The sequence below is a fragment of the Solea solea genome, chromosome 15 (genome assembly GCF_958295425.1).
Source record: "Solea solea chromosome 15, fSolSol10.1, whole genome shotgun sequence".
Classification (NCBI taxonomy): Eukaryota; Metazoa; Chordata; class Actinopteri; order Pleuronectiformes; family Soleidae; genus Solea; species Solea solea.
In genome coordinates, this window is record NC_081148.1 from 13,050,660 (window position 1) to 13,065,928 (window position 15,269).

The 15,269-nt window shown below is 38.8% G+C and overlaps 1 protein-coding gene across 2 annotated transcripts; it reads right to left on the minus strand.

Moving 5' to 3' along the window:
* Positions 1-288: 288 nt before the first annotated feature.
* herc4 (HECT and RLD domain containing E3 ubiquitin protein ligase 4) lies at positions 289-12,119 on the minus strand. Of its 2 annotated transcripts, XM_058651847.1 has the most exons (24): positions 11,939-12,119; positions 9,505-9,761; positions 9,210-9,369; positions 8,578-8,654; positions 8,254-8,475; positions 8,084-8,175; positions 7,284-7,414; positions 7,014-7,165; positions 6,875-6,942; positions 6,021-6,136; positions 5,822-5,881; positions 5,459-5,570; positions 5,013-5,202; positions 4,755-4,927; positions 4,505-4,624; positions 4,316-4,411; positions 3,755-3,922; positions 3,356-3,499; positions 2,819-2,985; positions 2,561-2,627; positions 2,404-2,486; positions 1,543-1,726; positions 1,338-1,440; positions 289-1,235 (listed from the first exon to the last, which is right to left on the minus strand). In XM_058651847.1, the coding sequence occupies exons 2-24, from the start codon at positions 9,728-9,730 to the stop codon at positions 1,027-1,029; spliced, it is 3,120 nt and encodes a 1,039-aa protein (XP_058507830.1). In that variant the 5' UTR covers positions 9,731-9,761; positions 11,939-12,119; the 3' UTR covers positions 289-1,026. The 2 variants fall into 2 exon arrangements, 1 of the variants encoding a protein (XP_058507830.1); XR_009242266.1 differs by lacking the exons at positions 289-1,235; positions 1,338-1,440; positions 1,543-1,726 and having other exon boundaries at positions 2,421-2,486; positions 2,793-2,985.
* Between the last annotated feature and the right edge of the window lie 3,150 nt (positions 12,120-15,269).

Genomic DNA, 15,269 nt, shown 5'->3' on the forward strand with positions numbered 1-15,269 from the left:
AAAGCTAGTGTGTGTAGAGCTAGTACAATTATCGATACGTCATACAGTCATGTCGGAAATTGTATTTGCACTCAGTAGTGCAGTACATTTTCTTACCATATCCATCCATCTTCTACCGCTTTATCCTCCACATGAGGGTCGCGGGGGGCTGTGTGCCTCAGCTGACAGGGCGATAGGGTACACCCTGGTGTTGCCTTAAATGATCAAACATAACATACTCGAGAGGAAAGTAGATACAACTACCTTACAACAGCACTTTATCCCCAAAGTAACAGTTTCTTTCAGCAGTTTTAATTTGAGTTTTTTTATTGACGAGTTGTTAAGGACTTACAGCCAAGAAAGTCCACTCAAGATCTAAAGCCAAACACTCTGCAATGCTCTCAAATAGTCTGTCACGATAGAACCTAAAGAAATTAACTAACGTAAAGAAAGTTTACATCTTCTGGCTTCAAACATTTAATGCACAGACTTGACACAACCACATTAACTCCTGTAAAATAGAGAGCAAGCAAATACCACAGTGGAGCTTAAAATGCCTCATTGTGTTGACGTCCTGTTAGAGTAGTGTTTTGATTCCAGAACACACACTATTTTGGCATATTTCTGAAAGACTTCTCTAACAGTACACACAAAAGTAAGATCTCACTATTGTACAACATTATAAGCTTCAGAAAGGTAGTGCTGCAGCATTTACTTTTTACAGGCATTCTTGTTGCTGTACTCATGCCCTGTGAAGTATATTCCTGTAGTGAATCGACTTGTTATCATGTAAGCATCAGATACTGTGGAGGCAATGAATATCCATTAAAAAAAATCACGTAAGCATTAATAACAATCAAATGATTGATTGGTTTGCATCAAAATTGGGAAAACAAAAGATGGATATGAAAGACTAAATATCAAACGCTTGTCATTTCTTGGATCACGTGCCGACTCAACCAGTGTTAAAAAAAAAAAACGCAGTAGGATGGCAGATGCCATTAACAGTCTTGACATTCAGTCCTCGGTGTTTCTGTGTATGTATGTTTAGGCTAGAAAAAAGCCTTGATTGTATTCTATAGCCTGCAGAAGCTTCTCACGGAGAGTTTCTGCACTTGTGTACTTAGGCAGGTCCAGCAGGTTGAAGCAGGTGTGGGCCACAGGTAAATAGTGCTCCCCTCCACTGGTGGGCTGGATCACTATTTGCAGGCTTTTCATTCCCAGGATGGGTATGCGGTCGCTGCCTGTGAGAAACACTGAAAAGGCGAGACATCGGTTCACTTTTCCAACTGAGCATAAAACAGGTAAGACTTCTCATATCAGTCTCCATGAAGTTATATATGGGTGGCAGCACTCACAGAGAAAGAGTTTTTTCTTCTCTAAAGGAAGATGGTGGAACACTTCCCAGAAGAGCTTGATGGTGGGGTGGTCGGCCCAGTACTCTCCTTTGTATTCCACACTCTTAGGAGTCAACACAAAATAATTTGTAATTCATTATACCAAGTTGAAGGAGCTATTGAGAACACACTTTTTTTTACTTCAATCATTATTAGAAAACCACACCTTTTCGAGCTCCACCCAGTCATAATTGGTGTTGCCAATGACCATGGCTTGCAGTTCATTTGGCTGGAACAGCTCTAAAACTTTTCCACCACACACTTTGTGAAAGCCTGCATAGAAGCATTTGAACAGTGGGGCCACTGAAGTGTTGAAAGCGTAGTCAACGTAGGCATCGGCAAAGTCCTGCCTGGAGGCAAAAAGAAATTCATATGAAAATAAAGAGACGTTTTGCATGTAAAATGTAGCAGAGACAGAAATAAGACCAGACTTCTATTAGCAAACAATGCAGGGGATGTTTCTGCAACCAATATATTCAGATTGAGGTCAACAAGTTTACTGTGAGCAGAGAGATGGCATATTGGTGTCTTAAAGGAATAGCTCAACATTTTGGAAAATGCTTAGCATTCTGACAAGTATTGCTTTTCCCACCCAAGTCTTTGAAAATGTGTTTTAATCAGTGAGCTTTCGAAGTGTTGGTAGGTTAATTTAATTAGAACCAGGTCAGCTGTTCTTCCTGGTTTAATGTCTTTACACTAACCTACTGATTCAGCAACTTTCTTACTGTTCAGCCATCAGATGTGAACCACCTGTATCATCAGTGCAATTTAATACTCACTCACTCTCACTCTTCTACCACCTTATGCTCCTGGCGCCAATCTCAGCTGACATACTGTAGGGCGAAAGGCAGGATGCACCCTGGACAAGTCGCCAGTCCATCACAGGGCCACAAACAGAGGCAAACAACAATCCACTCTCACTCTCACACCTAAAGTCAATTTAGAGTGTCCAATTTGCAACCAAAAATGTACTAGTTCTGACCTTTAAACATTTGTTATTGGTTATCAGGATGGCCCAGAAAACTACCTGTTTGATTTATTTACACTGATGTCTTCACCATTTGGTACTAGTTCCAACACCTCTGTGACACCATAGTTGTCCTCAGTGATCTGTATAAAAAAAAAAAAAAGAATTTACTTTCTGTAAATAACTTAATAACAAAGAGTGCTGACTATTGTCTTACTGTGAAGTTCAAACAGAAAACCTCCTCCAGGTCATCTTCTGTGTAGTCCAGTAAGTGTTGCAGACTCCTATTTATATAGGGAACAAAGAAAGACATGTACAGTATTTACCAATATAATTTTAGACAACATTGAATGCTTTCGTATAATACTCAGTTCCATAATATACTGCAATAGTAACATTGCAAGATTCAGTTTTAGATGCAGTAAACTGAGATCCATAAACATTAAAACCTCAGATGAGTGCTCCTTGATCTGACCTTCCCACATCTGGCATTAACTCTTTCAAGTCATCAAGTGTCGGCTTCTTCTTCAGAAGCTTCTTGTAAAGGGCCACAGGGAAGCTGAGCTCCACAATGGTGAAGTTGTAGATGGCCAGACCACAGATGACCCCGATGAGGTTGAACAAGTCATGTTCTTCAAAGGTCTGCGAGGGGACAGTTAACCGAGTCATAAGACTTTATGGAGGACAGAAGGAATGGAGACGGAATGTGTGGACTGATGAGGAAACCACAACATTCATCTACTTGGTGCAAAAAGCAAAATATTACTACAATAACAAACTGATGCCACAACAGCTACTGGCATTTTATATCATCATCTTATCCTTCTGTGGTGGCTTTAACCTACTGCTTATCTCGCTGAACTAACTCTCAATATTGGCTTTGAGGCAGTGGATGGAAATCTAATTCAGGCAATAGCTGGGTGGCTGTTTACAGGATGAGGCAAATGTACAATAATTTCATATTATGACATATTATATTAAATCTAATTATTGAGAGCATTTTAGAGATTACCTTGTTTGAAAACCAGATGAGCCTGGACTCCTCGTAGTAACGGAACATGCCATATCTGGGGTCCAGCAGCTCTTTCATGATCAAGAGAAAGAACTCCTTCCTCACACCTCCTGCGTCAACTGCCTCTTCTCCTACAAAGATCACCTGGCATGGATGTCAGCACAATTAGTTTAATCTAGTCGAGTCAACATCTATTTGTTTTAGCAGAGAAACACTCAAAAACTACATCAAACGCAAAAGCCAGACATCCATCTATGGCATAATTATTTTTTTAATGACAAATTAGAAGAGCAGTATGCAATCCGTCCTCTTTTTTCCTCTGCAGAGTTGGGAGTAAATTCATTTTCACCACTTGATCCCTTGAATCAATATCAATACATTAATTGTATCACGTTTTACCTTAAGTGGCTTCTTGTAGTCAACATTTTTGGACTTCCTGAGAACTTCCATAGTGTCTCCAACTATATTTTCCCTCCGGACGATGAGTATGAGGCACGGGTTGACAGATTCTACAGCTGGCATGAACATGGAGCTTAAGTTTTGCAGCTGTGCCTGGTCCACTGCCATCTATCAATGCAACAAGAAAATGATGAAAGGATGAGGACGCTGATGGTTCAAAGATAACTTTAGAGCAGTGTTTCCCAAAAGTTCTATCTGGAGACCCACTTATTGAAGATGCTAAATGTGACCCAAATCACAATATAAATTGTGACAAGAGTATTGCATAAGTAGCACCTAATTTACAGCCACATCTGTAACACCTAATATCATTCACATAACCATAACCTATCACATAAATTGGTGAACAATTCAAGTCCAAGAGCTGTTAAAAAATAATTAGACCTTTGTTTTCTGCATGTAATTTAAAAATAAAACATATCGACATAAATCTTAACTCAAAGGTTGGAAAAATTAATGCAACACATAAAGACAGAAAACCTTAAGTTTACTGTAGACTACCTGCATCTGTATGACAGCATCAGTCTGAAGCAGAGTGGTCTTTGCTTGAGCATCAAATACAAAGGGATACCTGCACAGGGTCACCATACCATCACCCTGTAGATACAACGTATAAGTCACACATTATTGCCCATAAACCAGCAAAACTAGGTAAGTGAATTATGGATCTGACATCAGCATTGGACTGACCGGTGGGTACATCTGCCGCTGAATCCATGTGATGTAGTCGCGTCTGATGTCTATAAGGTCATCCAACTCGTGAATGTAGAATTTGTCGTACTGGATGATGTGTCCTGCCCTATCACTCACCTGAAACATGTGGAAAATAGGCATTATCAACTGTTTTTTAAGGTACTACATGCATGAATAATATGGGACTATTTACTTAGGAATTGGTAATGTGACAGCTGTTGCAACACAAATCCATCCACCCCCTCACCTTATGCAGGATCTCCAAAAGTCGGAGGGACGTATCCAGGTAAGAGGTAAAAACTCTCTGCTCTGTTGAGGGAATGCCCACCTTGTTTATCTTAAGTAGATACACAACCACCTCCTTGTACAACTCCACCAGCCGCTGGAAGACCAGGTGATCAAACCTAGACCACCACATTCCTGTCACAAATAGAAGACAAAGAAAATGTAAAACAGTCAACTTGTGTGTCACATAGAGCATAAAACAACACCATCTTCCTCTTACCCAACACCTTTCGTGGAGCCTCTGTCAGGCTGAGGAGTGATTTGGCAAATGGGATGGCAATGGTCACAAAATTATTATGGTCACTGAAGAGAGGGCACTCTGGAAGAGTGAGGTAAAGTCTCAGGGCTTCAATGTCTGGAGGAGAGTTGTTCAGTTGGGGAATAAGGTTTTTTTCCAGACTGGCAGCAATCTGAAGGAGACAGATTAAAGATTATTGGCCTGGTACTTGGAATCCAATGAATCTTCATTTGACAAATAAAACTGAAAAATAACAGATAAAGCCTTTGTCCTCTCTTTTGTTGATACAATACAATTATATTTTGTCAGTGAAGGGTCAGACAAAAGAAATACAATTCAAATGAGCAATTACATATAACAGTTAAAGTTAACTAGTGAAAGCAGCAATTTACTGTAATATGTGGTTATGGTGCACTAAGGGCACTAACCTGCTGAGCGATCTCAGGATGATCTGGTTGGACCACTCTGTGAAACAGGACGCGAGCTATATTCATGTCCACCCCTGAACATTTACTGCTGGTGCAGTAGTGATCTGGATGACTATATAAAAGAATAGGGAAGTCGGAATGAGACCATGCAGATGATTACCAAATAAAACAGGAGATAAATATTAGAAACACCTCACATTAGGGTTAGGGTCAACTACAGCTGTAAATCAATGTTTCCAAGACAGACGCAATGGAAACTAGGTGTAACACTCGATATCTATTAGTTACTGTGAAAACGAAGGATAAGAGAGGTGAGGCAAATAATGAACAAAGTAATACATTAGACACCTAAAATATTATTACCTTGTTGACAGAAAAGATCCATTGAGGCAGCTTGCAGAGGAGAACACGAGGTCAATCTCACTAAGGATATGATAAAAGGAAAATAATCAGCATCACTATATTTCGCAAGCAAATCTCCATAAACAGTCAAGACAACTTTTCCAATTGTAAAAATGTGCCAGCAACTATTTAACACTAGTTTGTGAGAAGAAGACTTTACTTGGAGATTTCGACAGGAAGTCTTCCTGGTGAATGGCTCAACCATTTTTGTATGATCTCCTCATTCAAGGTGCAGAGTTTCCGGTGAGGATCTTGTGTCGTCACATCATCTATGCTCTAAAGACAGACACAAAAGAAACATGACTCAAAGCACGGAACACATTTCAGACAAGTTCTAACAATTTACTTAAATGAGAGAGCATCACTATGTTATTAAGTATCAATATGTGAAAAGCCTCTTTAGGGGCCATTTACATCATCTTTCATGCATCTTTCTTTGTTATTTTCAGTGGAGATACGCATCAGTCACACACACAAACGAGTGACGTGGTCACGACATGCATCCATTGTGACAAAAGCCGGCATGCGTCACAACAAGATGAAAATACTTCACTTTTTGGAATGCTGCTTTTAGTTTTTGTTTAGCTTTTAGTACTGCTGATACTCGGGCCAAATAAGTAGGTCAAACTAGTCTTTGCTCACAGTGCAATAAGCTTTGAGCCAACTATGGTTATCATCTGGAATGTCCAGATATGGATATCTACACATTCCAGATGAAGCTCCAGAATTAGTGAAGGAGAAGATGTACCCATACATGGCAAAGCTGGGGTGAGGGAAAGCAGTGCTAGTACTCCATCATCTTTATCTTTATTGATTAATGTGTAAGTTAATTCAGTGAGGCTGCAGTAACTTCAGTCAGCTCCCAGATTTTGGTTGCTTAGTAACAACAGACGCCACAGAAGTGCAGTCCCCACAACAGACTTGGCTAAAAACACCCCGGGCTTCTTCCATGCATTTCTTTCAATCACTTTAAGATGCTGCATGTGAATGGCCCCTTACTCCAAAAAAACTCACATTGGCAGTGCAGTAGTGAGCAAAGCTCTGATCCCCTCCAGCATAAATTCCCTTGACGCAACCAATGTCTGAAATAGAATGACAGCATGAGTTAAATATTGCTTAACATTGCTTTGTTTCATTTGGTCCTTTTTCTTACCTGTATATGGTGATTTGAAGGCTACATATGGGTGTTTGAGAGGGTAGGGGCTTTTTCTGTTGCTGGTGGTGTTTGTACCAAGCTGACCGTTACCTCCAAGTCCAAATGAGAAAATCTTGCCAGAAGACGGTGTGAAGGCAAGCGTGTGTTGCCTTGTAATAACACAGTAATGTGAAAAATTATGTTGATTGTTGAATCTTACTGATTTAATCATGTGCCATGTTATCTATGTTTGAGATGAAACATAAAAATGACTCATTGTTATCTTACCTTCCACATGCAATCTGTGTCACTACATTTCCCATGAGCTCAAACACTTTTCTTGGGTTGATTTCATGGTTTGTAGAGCTGTGTCCAAGTTGTCCGTAACCTCCTGCTCCAAATGAAAACACACCTCCTTCCTGAGAAATCAACAAAATATGTCATTCTAACCTTCCTAAAGACATACATTAATGAGTCATGCTTGTTGTTTCAGATGTGGAGATATTTATGAAGGATCATGATGATTACAATGCACCTTTTGTAATATGAATTTGCAGATTAGCTGTGTGAAACCGTACTAAAACCCTTATTGTTTGAAAACTTGTCTGATGTTTACAGGTTTGTTAAGTGCCACAGGCTCATTACACTGTTTTTTGAGAATATAAACCAATAGATATAGATGTGTTTCCACTTATCAGTACAGTACAGTGCAGTGCAGTTCAGCGCACCATAGTACAGTTTGTAACTGTAAACCCTAAACTGGCTTACATTTCTACTGTGGGGTGCATAGGCTGGATGGTGATAGCTGTGTGAGCTACATAATAGCTTGACATATACCAGCGCGACAGTGTAGATGGTCAATAAATTCAAAGAGAAGAAAGTGAGACAGTTAACACTGCTGCTTGCTGATATTAGTCCTTAAATAATAAACAAACAACTTTGAAGGCATGCAAGTACCCCAACCGAGGGGTGCAAATAAGTGGATGAAATAAAGTGATAACTTTTGAAAATTTTATAGCACACAGAACTGAGCTGAATTGTAAATGCAAAGTGGTAACCCCATATCTCAGAAATATAACACAACTTAACTTGGTTAGTGCAACTGTGTGATCTTCTCCACAGGAGATGTAAATCACTCTCTGTGACCGAAGGGATTTTAACAGGGCTGGGCACCATCGATCTGAAAAAGACACACTCACAGTCAGTTTGCATTTAGGATGTGAGGACTCACAAGTACTTTGGGAGTTTGACCTCTCACCAGTGGTGTCATTGAGACCCAGCTGACCAAACTTGTTACGCCCCCAACCAAACACTGCTCCTGAGAGAGTGAGGGCAAAGCTGTGAGCGCCTCCTGCTGATATCTGAGCAAAAGGGATGCCCTGTAGAGATTTAATGGTTTGGGGTGTGGAAACCATCTTCGCCGGCATTCCTAACCCAAGTTGCCCATATCGGCTCTGGCCCCACGAGAAGACTTGGCCCCCTGTGCAAAGAAACACATATGATATAATATGTTCTAACATTTGGAAAACCTACTAAAACTGACTGAATAAATGTGCATCATGCTGATACAAACCAGACTCACCTTTTGAAAGTGCAAGGGAGTGCCAATACCCACAGGCTACCTGAGTAATTTGAACATCTGACAAACTCCTGATGTTTCTGGCATTTTACAGGAACAGAGAAAGAAGCATCATTTGAATTTCAATCAAGTAACATTAGGGCAGCAAATAACAATTATTTTCATAATAGATGAATCTGTCAATTATTCTCTCGATTAATCAATTACTTGTTTGGTCCATAAAATGTTTGTCGTGTTTCTCAAACCTCAAAGATGTGATGTTCTCAAATGTTTTGTTTTGGCAACAAACCAAAATTATTCAGTTGATTTCTTTGTGACATGGAGCAAATATTCACATTCAAGCAGCTAAAATTATCTGAGAGCTTGTTTTGATTATTTAAAAGAAAAAAAAAAATGTATCTATTATCAGAATAGTTGACTATTAAATAAATAATTGATTAATCGTAGCAGTCCTGCTTATCAGGTTCAAATAAATGCCATAATTTGCAATAGAGAGTTTAACCTTAAAAATCACATTAACATTTGACATAAACATCTGCTGTTACATGTTCCAGTAATACATGTCTTGAGTAAAAAAAAGTGATTAGTAAAACAAAGAAATATACTTCAAGAGAATAAGAAAATGGGAAGCTTACCTAGGCACTCGAACACATTCTTCCATATTATTTAAGCCCAGCTGCCCATCTGAGCCCAGACCCCATGAAAATATCTGCCCTTTATCATTCAGGGCTAGTGTGTGGGACTCTCCACATGACACCGCCACTATGATCTGTGCATCCAGGGCCACGACCTGTTCTAGTAGAAGACAAAGACATATATATATATATATATATATATATATATATATATATATATATATATATATATACACAGTACATTTATGTGACAAATGATTTCTACAAACTGTTACAGTTAAGGAAAAACACCAACCTGGTTTCTTTCTGCCCTTCTCATGTCCTAGCTGCCCGAGGTCATTGCAGCCACAGGTGTACACTGTTCCATCCTGCAGCAGGGTGGCTGTGTGTCTGCGACCACACCCCACATCACACACTCGCTTCCCGTGAAAGAACTCACATATTCGTGGCTCCACAACAATCTCTTCATCAATACCACCTAAACCCAGCTGTCCATAGGAAGCATTTCCCCAGCACAGCATTGTAGCACTCCTCTTTAGCAGGATCCTTTCTCTGTGAAGACCAGGAACAAACAACTCAGCTGATGGAACCGGACAGAGCACATTAACACACCTACATGGTTAGCTGTTTTAATATTTAATAGCTATTCTGCATGTGTATTACAGATATCTGTGACTCAATTCTCCTCTGTCAAAATGAACATTTCAGATATGCACAATGACATTCTTCCTGTCCACAATTGTCAATTGAAATATCCATTTCTTCACTCTTCCTCTGACAAAAGTCTAATCAAGTATATGGGGTTTGTCATAACATGTTATAAATCCAATTGTAGATATCAAAAATGAGAATTGCAGATATCTACAAATGACTATAATTTCAGAGTAAAATATCTACAGTTTGATTCGGATTAGTTTTAATTCCAGGGAAAATGAAGATCTCTTGAAATGGAATTATAACTCAGAATAAAACTGTAAATATTTCACATGGAAATTACAGAGTCATGATTCATTTGCATGTCTACATGTAATTAGTCCTAGGAAAAATTTGCTAACAATCTTGTGTACAGGAAGATTGACATTATGGATATATAGTGTTGATTTTGACCAGGTCAAATAAAGAGCAATGTTATGATTGTAAGAAGTAAAAAAAAGACAGAATGGGCCTTGTAATGATGACATAATATTACTTCATAAAGTGCCAAGATGGAGTTGCACCAGTCAAATATTCGTAAGTGTTGGTGTGCTGTCTTCGAATGCAACGCTAAGAGATTTTCATTTGTAATTTTATGTGCAGGATGAATAGAATAGAATAGTATTATTCAACCCTTCACTTTGCCGAAGTTTAGCTCAATCAGGTTTACCTCCCCATCATGGACACACTAGTGATTTGGTCTGTGCTCAGGGGAAAGACTGTTGATTATTTTTAATTCATATAAATTGTAATATGTGGTCATGCCCAGTGATTAAGCGGGTCATCTTTCAGCTGGAGGTTTGAGGGTTAGATTCCTGGCTCTGCCAGTTTACGTGCCACTAGTCTTAAAGCAGCTTTGAATGGTCATCAAGACTAGAAAAGCACCATATAAATACATACCATTTAATGTAGATATTTTGTATTGTGGTATGGACCATCTTTTGTGTCTTTAATCAAGTTCATAATTAATTAATAACAAGTGGAATTGAATTAAGGATATCTGTAATATACAGTATGTCCAGAATAGCTACGTAATGTTATTTGAAAAAATAGGTGACTACACCCACACTTTGAAAAGTAGGACACACATCAACTTGTATCACCAAGTCTAAACAACATTGTGGCTCAATAAGAAAGCAGCAGTTTAAATAGAGGTTGTAAAATGAGTGACTCTGAATTCATCTAATTAACTAACTTCATGTTTAGACACACGTTCAAATGTGTGTTGGCAGAGCTTCCATAGGTAGATCACAAAGAACTCCAATATGTGAATGATTCATTGAAATTGTGTGAGAAATGTGAACATCATTGTGGGCTTTTTTATCCAGAAACCCTGTTCACTTCTGATGCATATTGATGTTGTTGCTGTTTCATTTACTTCTCAATCTTTTAAAACCGAACTGCTCCAAATAATGACCGCCATCATAAAATTACACACGTAATGGGTTCATATTTACACAGACATACATGTATGTATATGTAGACACGCATATAGAACAATTAATCATACACACGTATACATGTATGTATGCTATGTTAAAAAACTAATATATATATATACACATACATACATATACGTATGCTATGTTACAAAAATTAAAACGGAAGTTGTGGTCTTGTTCTGAAGGAAGAACAGCTAGCAAGCCCCTTGACGACCGCTCACCATTTAAAAGAGAGGCTGATGTCAGTCGTTACTAGTGCAACTAGGACAAGTTAATTATGTATTTAGTGTAATGATTAGAGACGGCGATAAATGTGTGCATTTAACACCGGTTTACACGTGCTGACACAAACACAGCTTATCTTCTCACAAACGGGGCCGTTATGTTAGCAGGCTAACGTTATTCTGAACTAAATTAAGCTAACAGTGAATCTACTAACATGAGTTAGCTGCATGGCTACGTGACGCAGCCGTGTTATGTCTGTTATGTCTAAGTGTAGGTAGTTAAGTTTAAGTTACAGCCCGCGTAAGCCAAAGGTTGTTATCGATAGCTTACCCAGGGTTGTTAACAGTTAATGCAAACAGCGAATCTTACCAAATCCTGACAGCGTTACTATTTTCCACTGGTCTGCTTCTTAGCTCGTCCAACTGTTAGAAAGACATAGAACTGCACATTTTCAACGTTAAATTCAAAACCCAATTACAGGATAGTGACAGGCCGCCACCACCACAATCCCCCCCACTCTGGTCTGTCAACAACGGGTTTACTGAGGAATTCCGTCAAGTCAGCTGTAATCAGATCCCCATGTCCGGTTTTCGTTTTTTCACAGTTAAACTCTTTTGTGCTAGCACAGCGAGTACAGGTCTGTTCCATTGTCCCAGATTCCTTTTCTACTTGAAAAGGAATCTACTTTCTACTTTTCTACTTCTACTGACATTGAGATAATGTGAATATTTTATTCTAACGAAACGATTTGGATTTAAATAGACATTGGGTGAGTTTTAATGTGAAGGTCAAAGGAAATTACCGGATGTTACACTGCTTTTACACTGACACATACACACACGTACAGGTGGCGGTGAAGAAATGTCGCGAAGCATCTCAACTGTTCGAGAGAGGGGAAAGCGCGCATGCGCATGTGTGTTTTAAACAGGTTCAAACACATCTGAACTTCAATGTGTGTCTATGTTGAATTAATAAATAGTGAATGTGTGTCATTCAGCAAAGCAGCATTTGAAAAGGTTCACAGTACCACAAAAGTGAGAAAACCTGGCAAATGTATTTACTTCTGCTACTATCATGTCATTTGCCCCTTTTCAAAATCAACAGTAGTTTACTCTTTTACAGTCTCTCTCTCTCTCTCTCTCTCTCTCTCTCCCTTGAACCAAAAAAGACAAGCATCAACATGAGCAAGCAAAGAAGGAGAGACAGTAAAAACACATAAAATCCACAGAGACCCAATAAGGTAGTTGGATACTTAATTCACTTGATATTTTTCAATCAGTCCTTTTCTGTTTATAGTAGCAGTTTTCTAGCATTGTGTATGGGGAGATGGCCTTAGTTCAAGGGAAAAGGGGGAAACTCCATCTTAAAGGCTAAATGACCCCAAACGTTTGTTGCCTTTCACACTGTATGTGTTCTACTTTGCCTCTAACTGGAAGGGTTTTGTCCTTTTAAAAATCGACAGTAGACCTATAGAGGCTTCTGTTGGTTTTAACAAAACTAATGGACCCGCACGCTTATCTAAACAAAATTAAAATAAAATATATACAAACTACATCAATTTAATAATGCACTATATCTAGTGTACAGGGTAAGCTAAACAGGTGTTATTACTTGTGTTTGGGTATATGCCTTCTAATTGTGCTATGTAATTTTTGTTTCTGTCATTTGCATTTTCACACAAATTGTTATGCTTTGTTCCTTATTATGTCAAACCAAAATTAATATAATCATCATCAACATATATAAAGTAATAAAAAAAATATATATAAAGTAGCTGGACAGAAAAAAGTACCACATACAGATAGCAGAGTGCAGTATAAGTGAGGTACTATAGAACTAAAGTGCTGTATATGACTACATTTACTAAAAACAATACTTACTCACATTCAGTTCCTGATGTTTTGTATCCTGTGCTTTTAACATTTGATTAGACAGTAAATATACAAGGGTTACATGGTTACATGGTATATATATAATACTGTGTCTATTAGCCATAATATTTATGTACGAACACAAGGGTTGTTTTACATTTGATTTAATTGTCAGTGTTACATCAAGGGCCACGTGCCAATGACATGAACAACGTTTACAGTATTTTGTATTTCTATTGTGTTTTGTAGGAGACAATAAAGGTAATAGAAAAAAAAAAAAATAGAAACTGCGTAAACACTACAGACACTGACTAATCTCGTTCCACAAAAACAACTCCTTTTTACGCAGACACCTGCATATCAATGTGTTCATCCCTGCATGATTAACAGGTCATGTTATTCAGCAGCTGTCCCGTGAAAATGCAGTGAATCCTGTTGTGCTGGTTCTATACGGGCGTGTTTTCAGGATTTACGCACTGTGAGCTGGCCTCTCAGAGCCAGAGGAGCTCACTGGGTTCATATTAAGAAAGAAATCACTCCTCCAAGACAGAGTCAGGAGGAACAAACATGCTGCAACTGCTGGGCGTAAGTAAAAACATCTTTATACAGAATGTTATAGTCTTTTAGCTGAGAATGTGTTTGTGAACCAGAGTTTTTGTGTCATGAACAATGTGACTGACTGTGTTGTTTCTAATGCTCAGATCGTTGCTGGCTTTCTCTTTGTCATAATGTGGTTTTCAAAGGGACTTAAAGAGGTGAGCAAATGTTTGGAGTGTAAAAATTTAAATGTAATATGGACTTAGAAATGTAAGTGACCTTGAATAAAACAGGAAGACAAATACTGCCAATACTAGAGCAGGTGAGCGTTGGAAGGAAGAAGGAAGCAAAGAGGGATTTTTCTGACATGATTCATTGTCTTTGACAGGGAAGTAGACCTAAAAAATCACAGCAGCTTGAATCCACCATCAACATCAAGATGGTGAGTACCAACACACAACCAAAGACTACAATTAACCTGATAGATAATAAATAATAAAACCTTCATTAATATCTGACTTTCATCTCTATCATAGATGAAGGATCTGAGTGAAGAGGATGTGCATTTATTGGCCAAGATCCTCTCAGTTGGACTGGTGGACGCAGACCCGAACTACCTCCACCACCTGAAAGGCTTCAGAGACTTACAAACTGGTTGATCACAGTTCAAAGAAAGAGGCAAAGAACAGCTGTTCCGGGGAATCCTCTGTGGACATGTGAAGATATCAAGTCAAGGCTGTGCAGCTTTGAGTCATGGATCGAGTCATGGATGTTGAACTCTTCTTGTTAGCTCATCTTTCAGATATGCCATTATTCATCATGGTGTATGGACAATATGCACTTTATTCTGGCCAGACATGGCAGGAGTACTGGAATGGGAATAATGTTCTCTTTGCCTTACTATACATACGTTAATGTAGAGAGAGAGAACGAGAGAAAGCGAGAGAGAGAAAGAGAGAAAGCGAGAGAGAGAGAGAGAGAGAGAGAGAGAACATCTGATTTGAAACATTTCTAGTGCAGTCGTGAGTAACACCTGCCCAACTGGGTGTGTTGTGATGTTTAAACGGTGTAATGTGGGGGTTTTATATTGTAAAAAAAGAGCCCCTCTTTGAGCTTGTATACTAATATTTAACGTGTATTAACAGAAAGCATTTAAGACCAGAGTGGGACAATTTAACTGCGGCTACTGTGGCGCAATCCACAGTAAACGAACAATAGACACATTTAGCTGAACTTACAAGTATGTAACAAAGACCATCGAAGGGATTCAGCAGAAATGTGTTCTACAGCAA

Coding starts and splice junctions, on each gene's coding strand:
- herc4 (XM_058651847.1), bottom strand. CDS start 9,730: ATGCTGTGCTGGGGAAATGCTTCCTATGGACAGCTGGGTTTAGGTGGT. Junction 6,943..7,013: donor CTTCAAATCACCATATACAG/GTAAGAAAAAGG, acceptor ATTCTATTTCAG/ACATTGGTTGCGTCAAGGGA. Junction 4,928..5,012: donor GGCTCCACGAAAGGTGTTGG/GTAAGAGGAAGA, acceptor TATTTGTGACAG/GAATGTGGTGGTCTAGGTTT.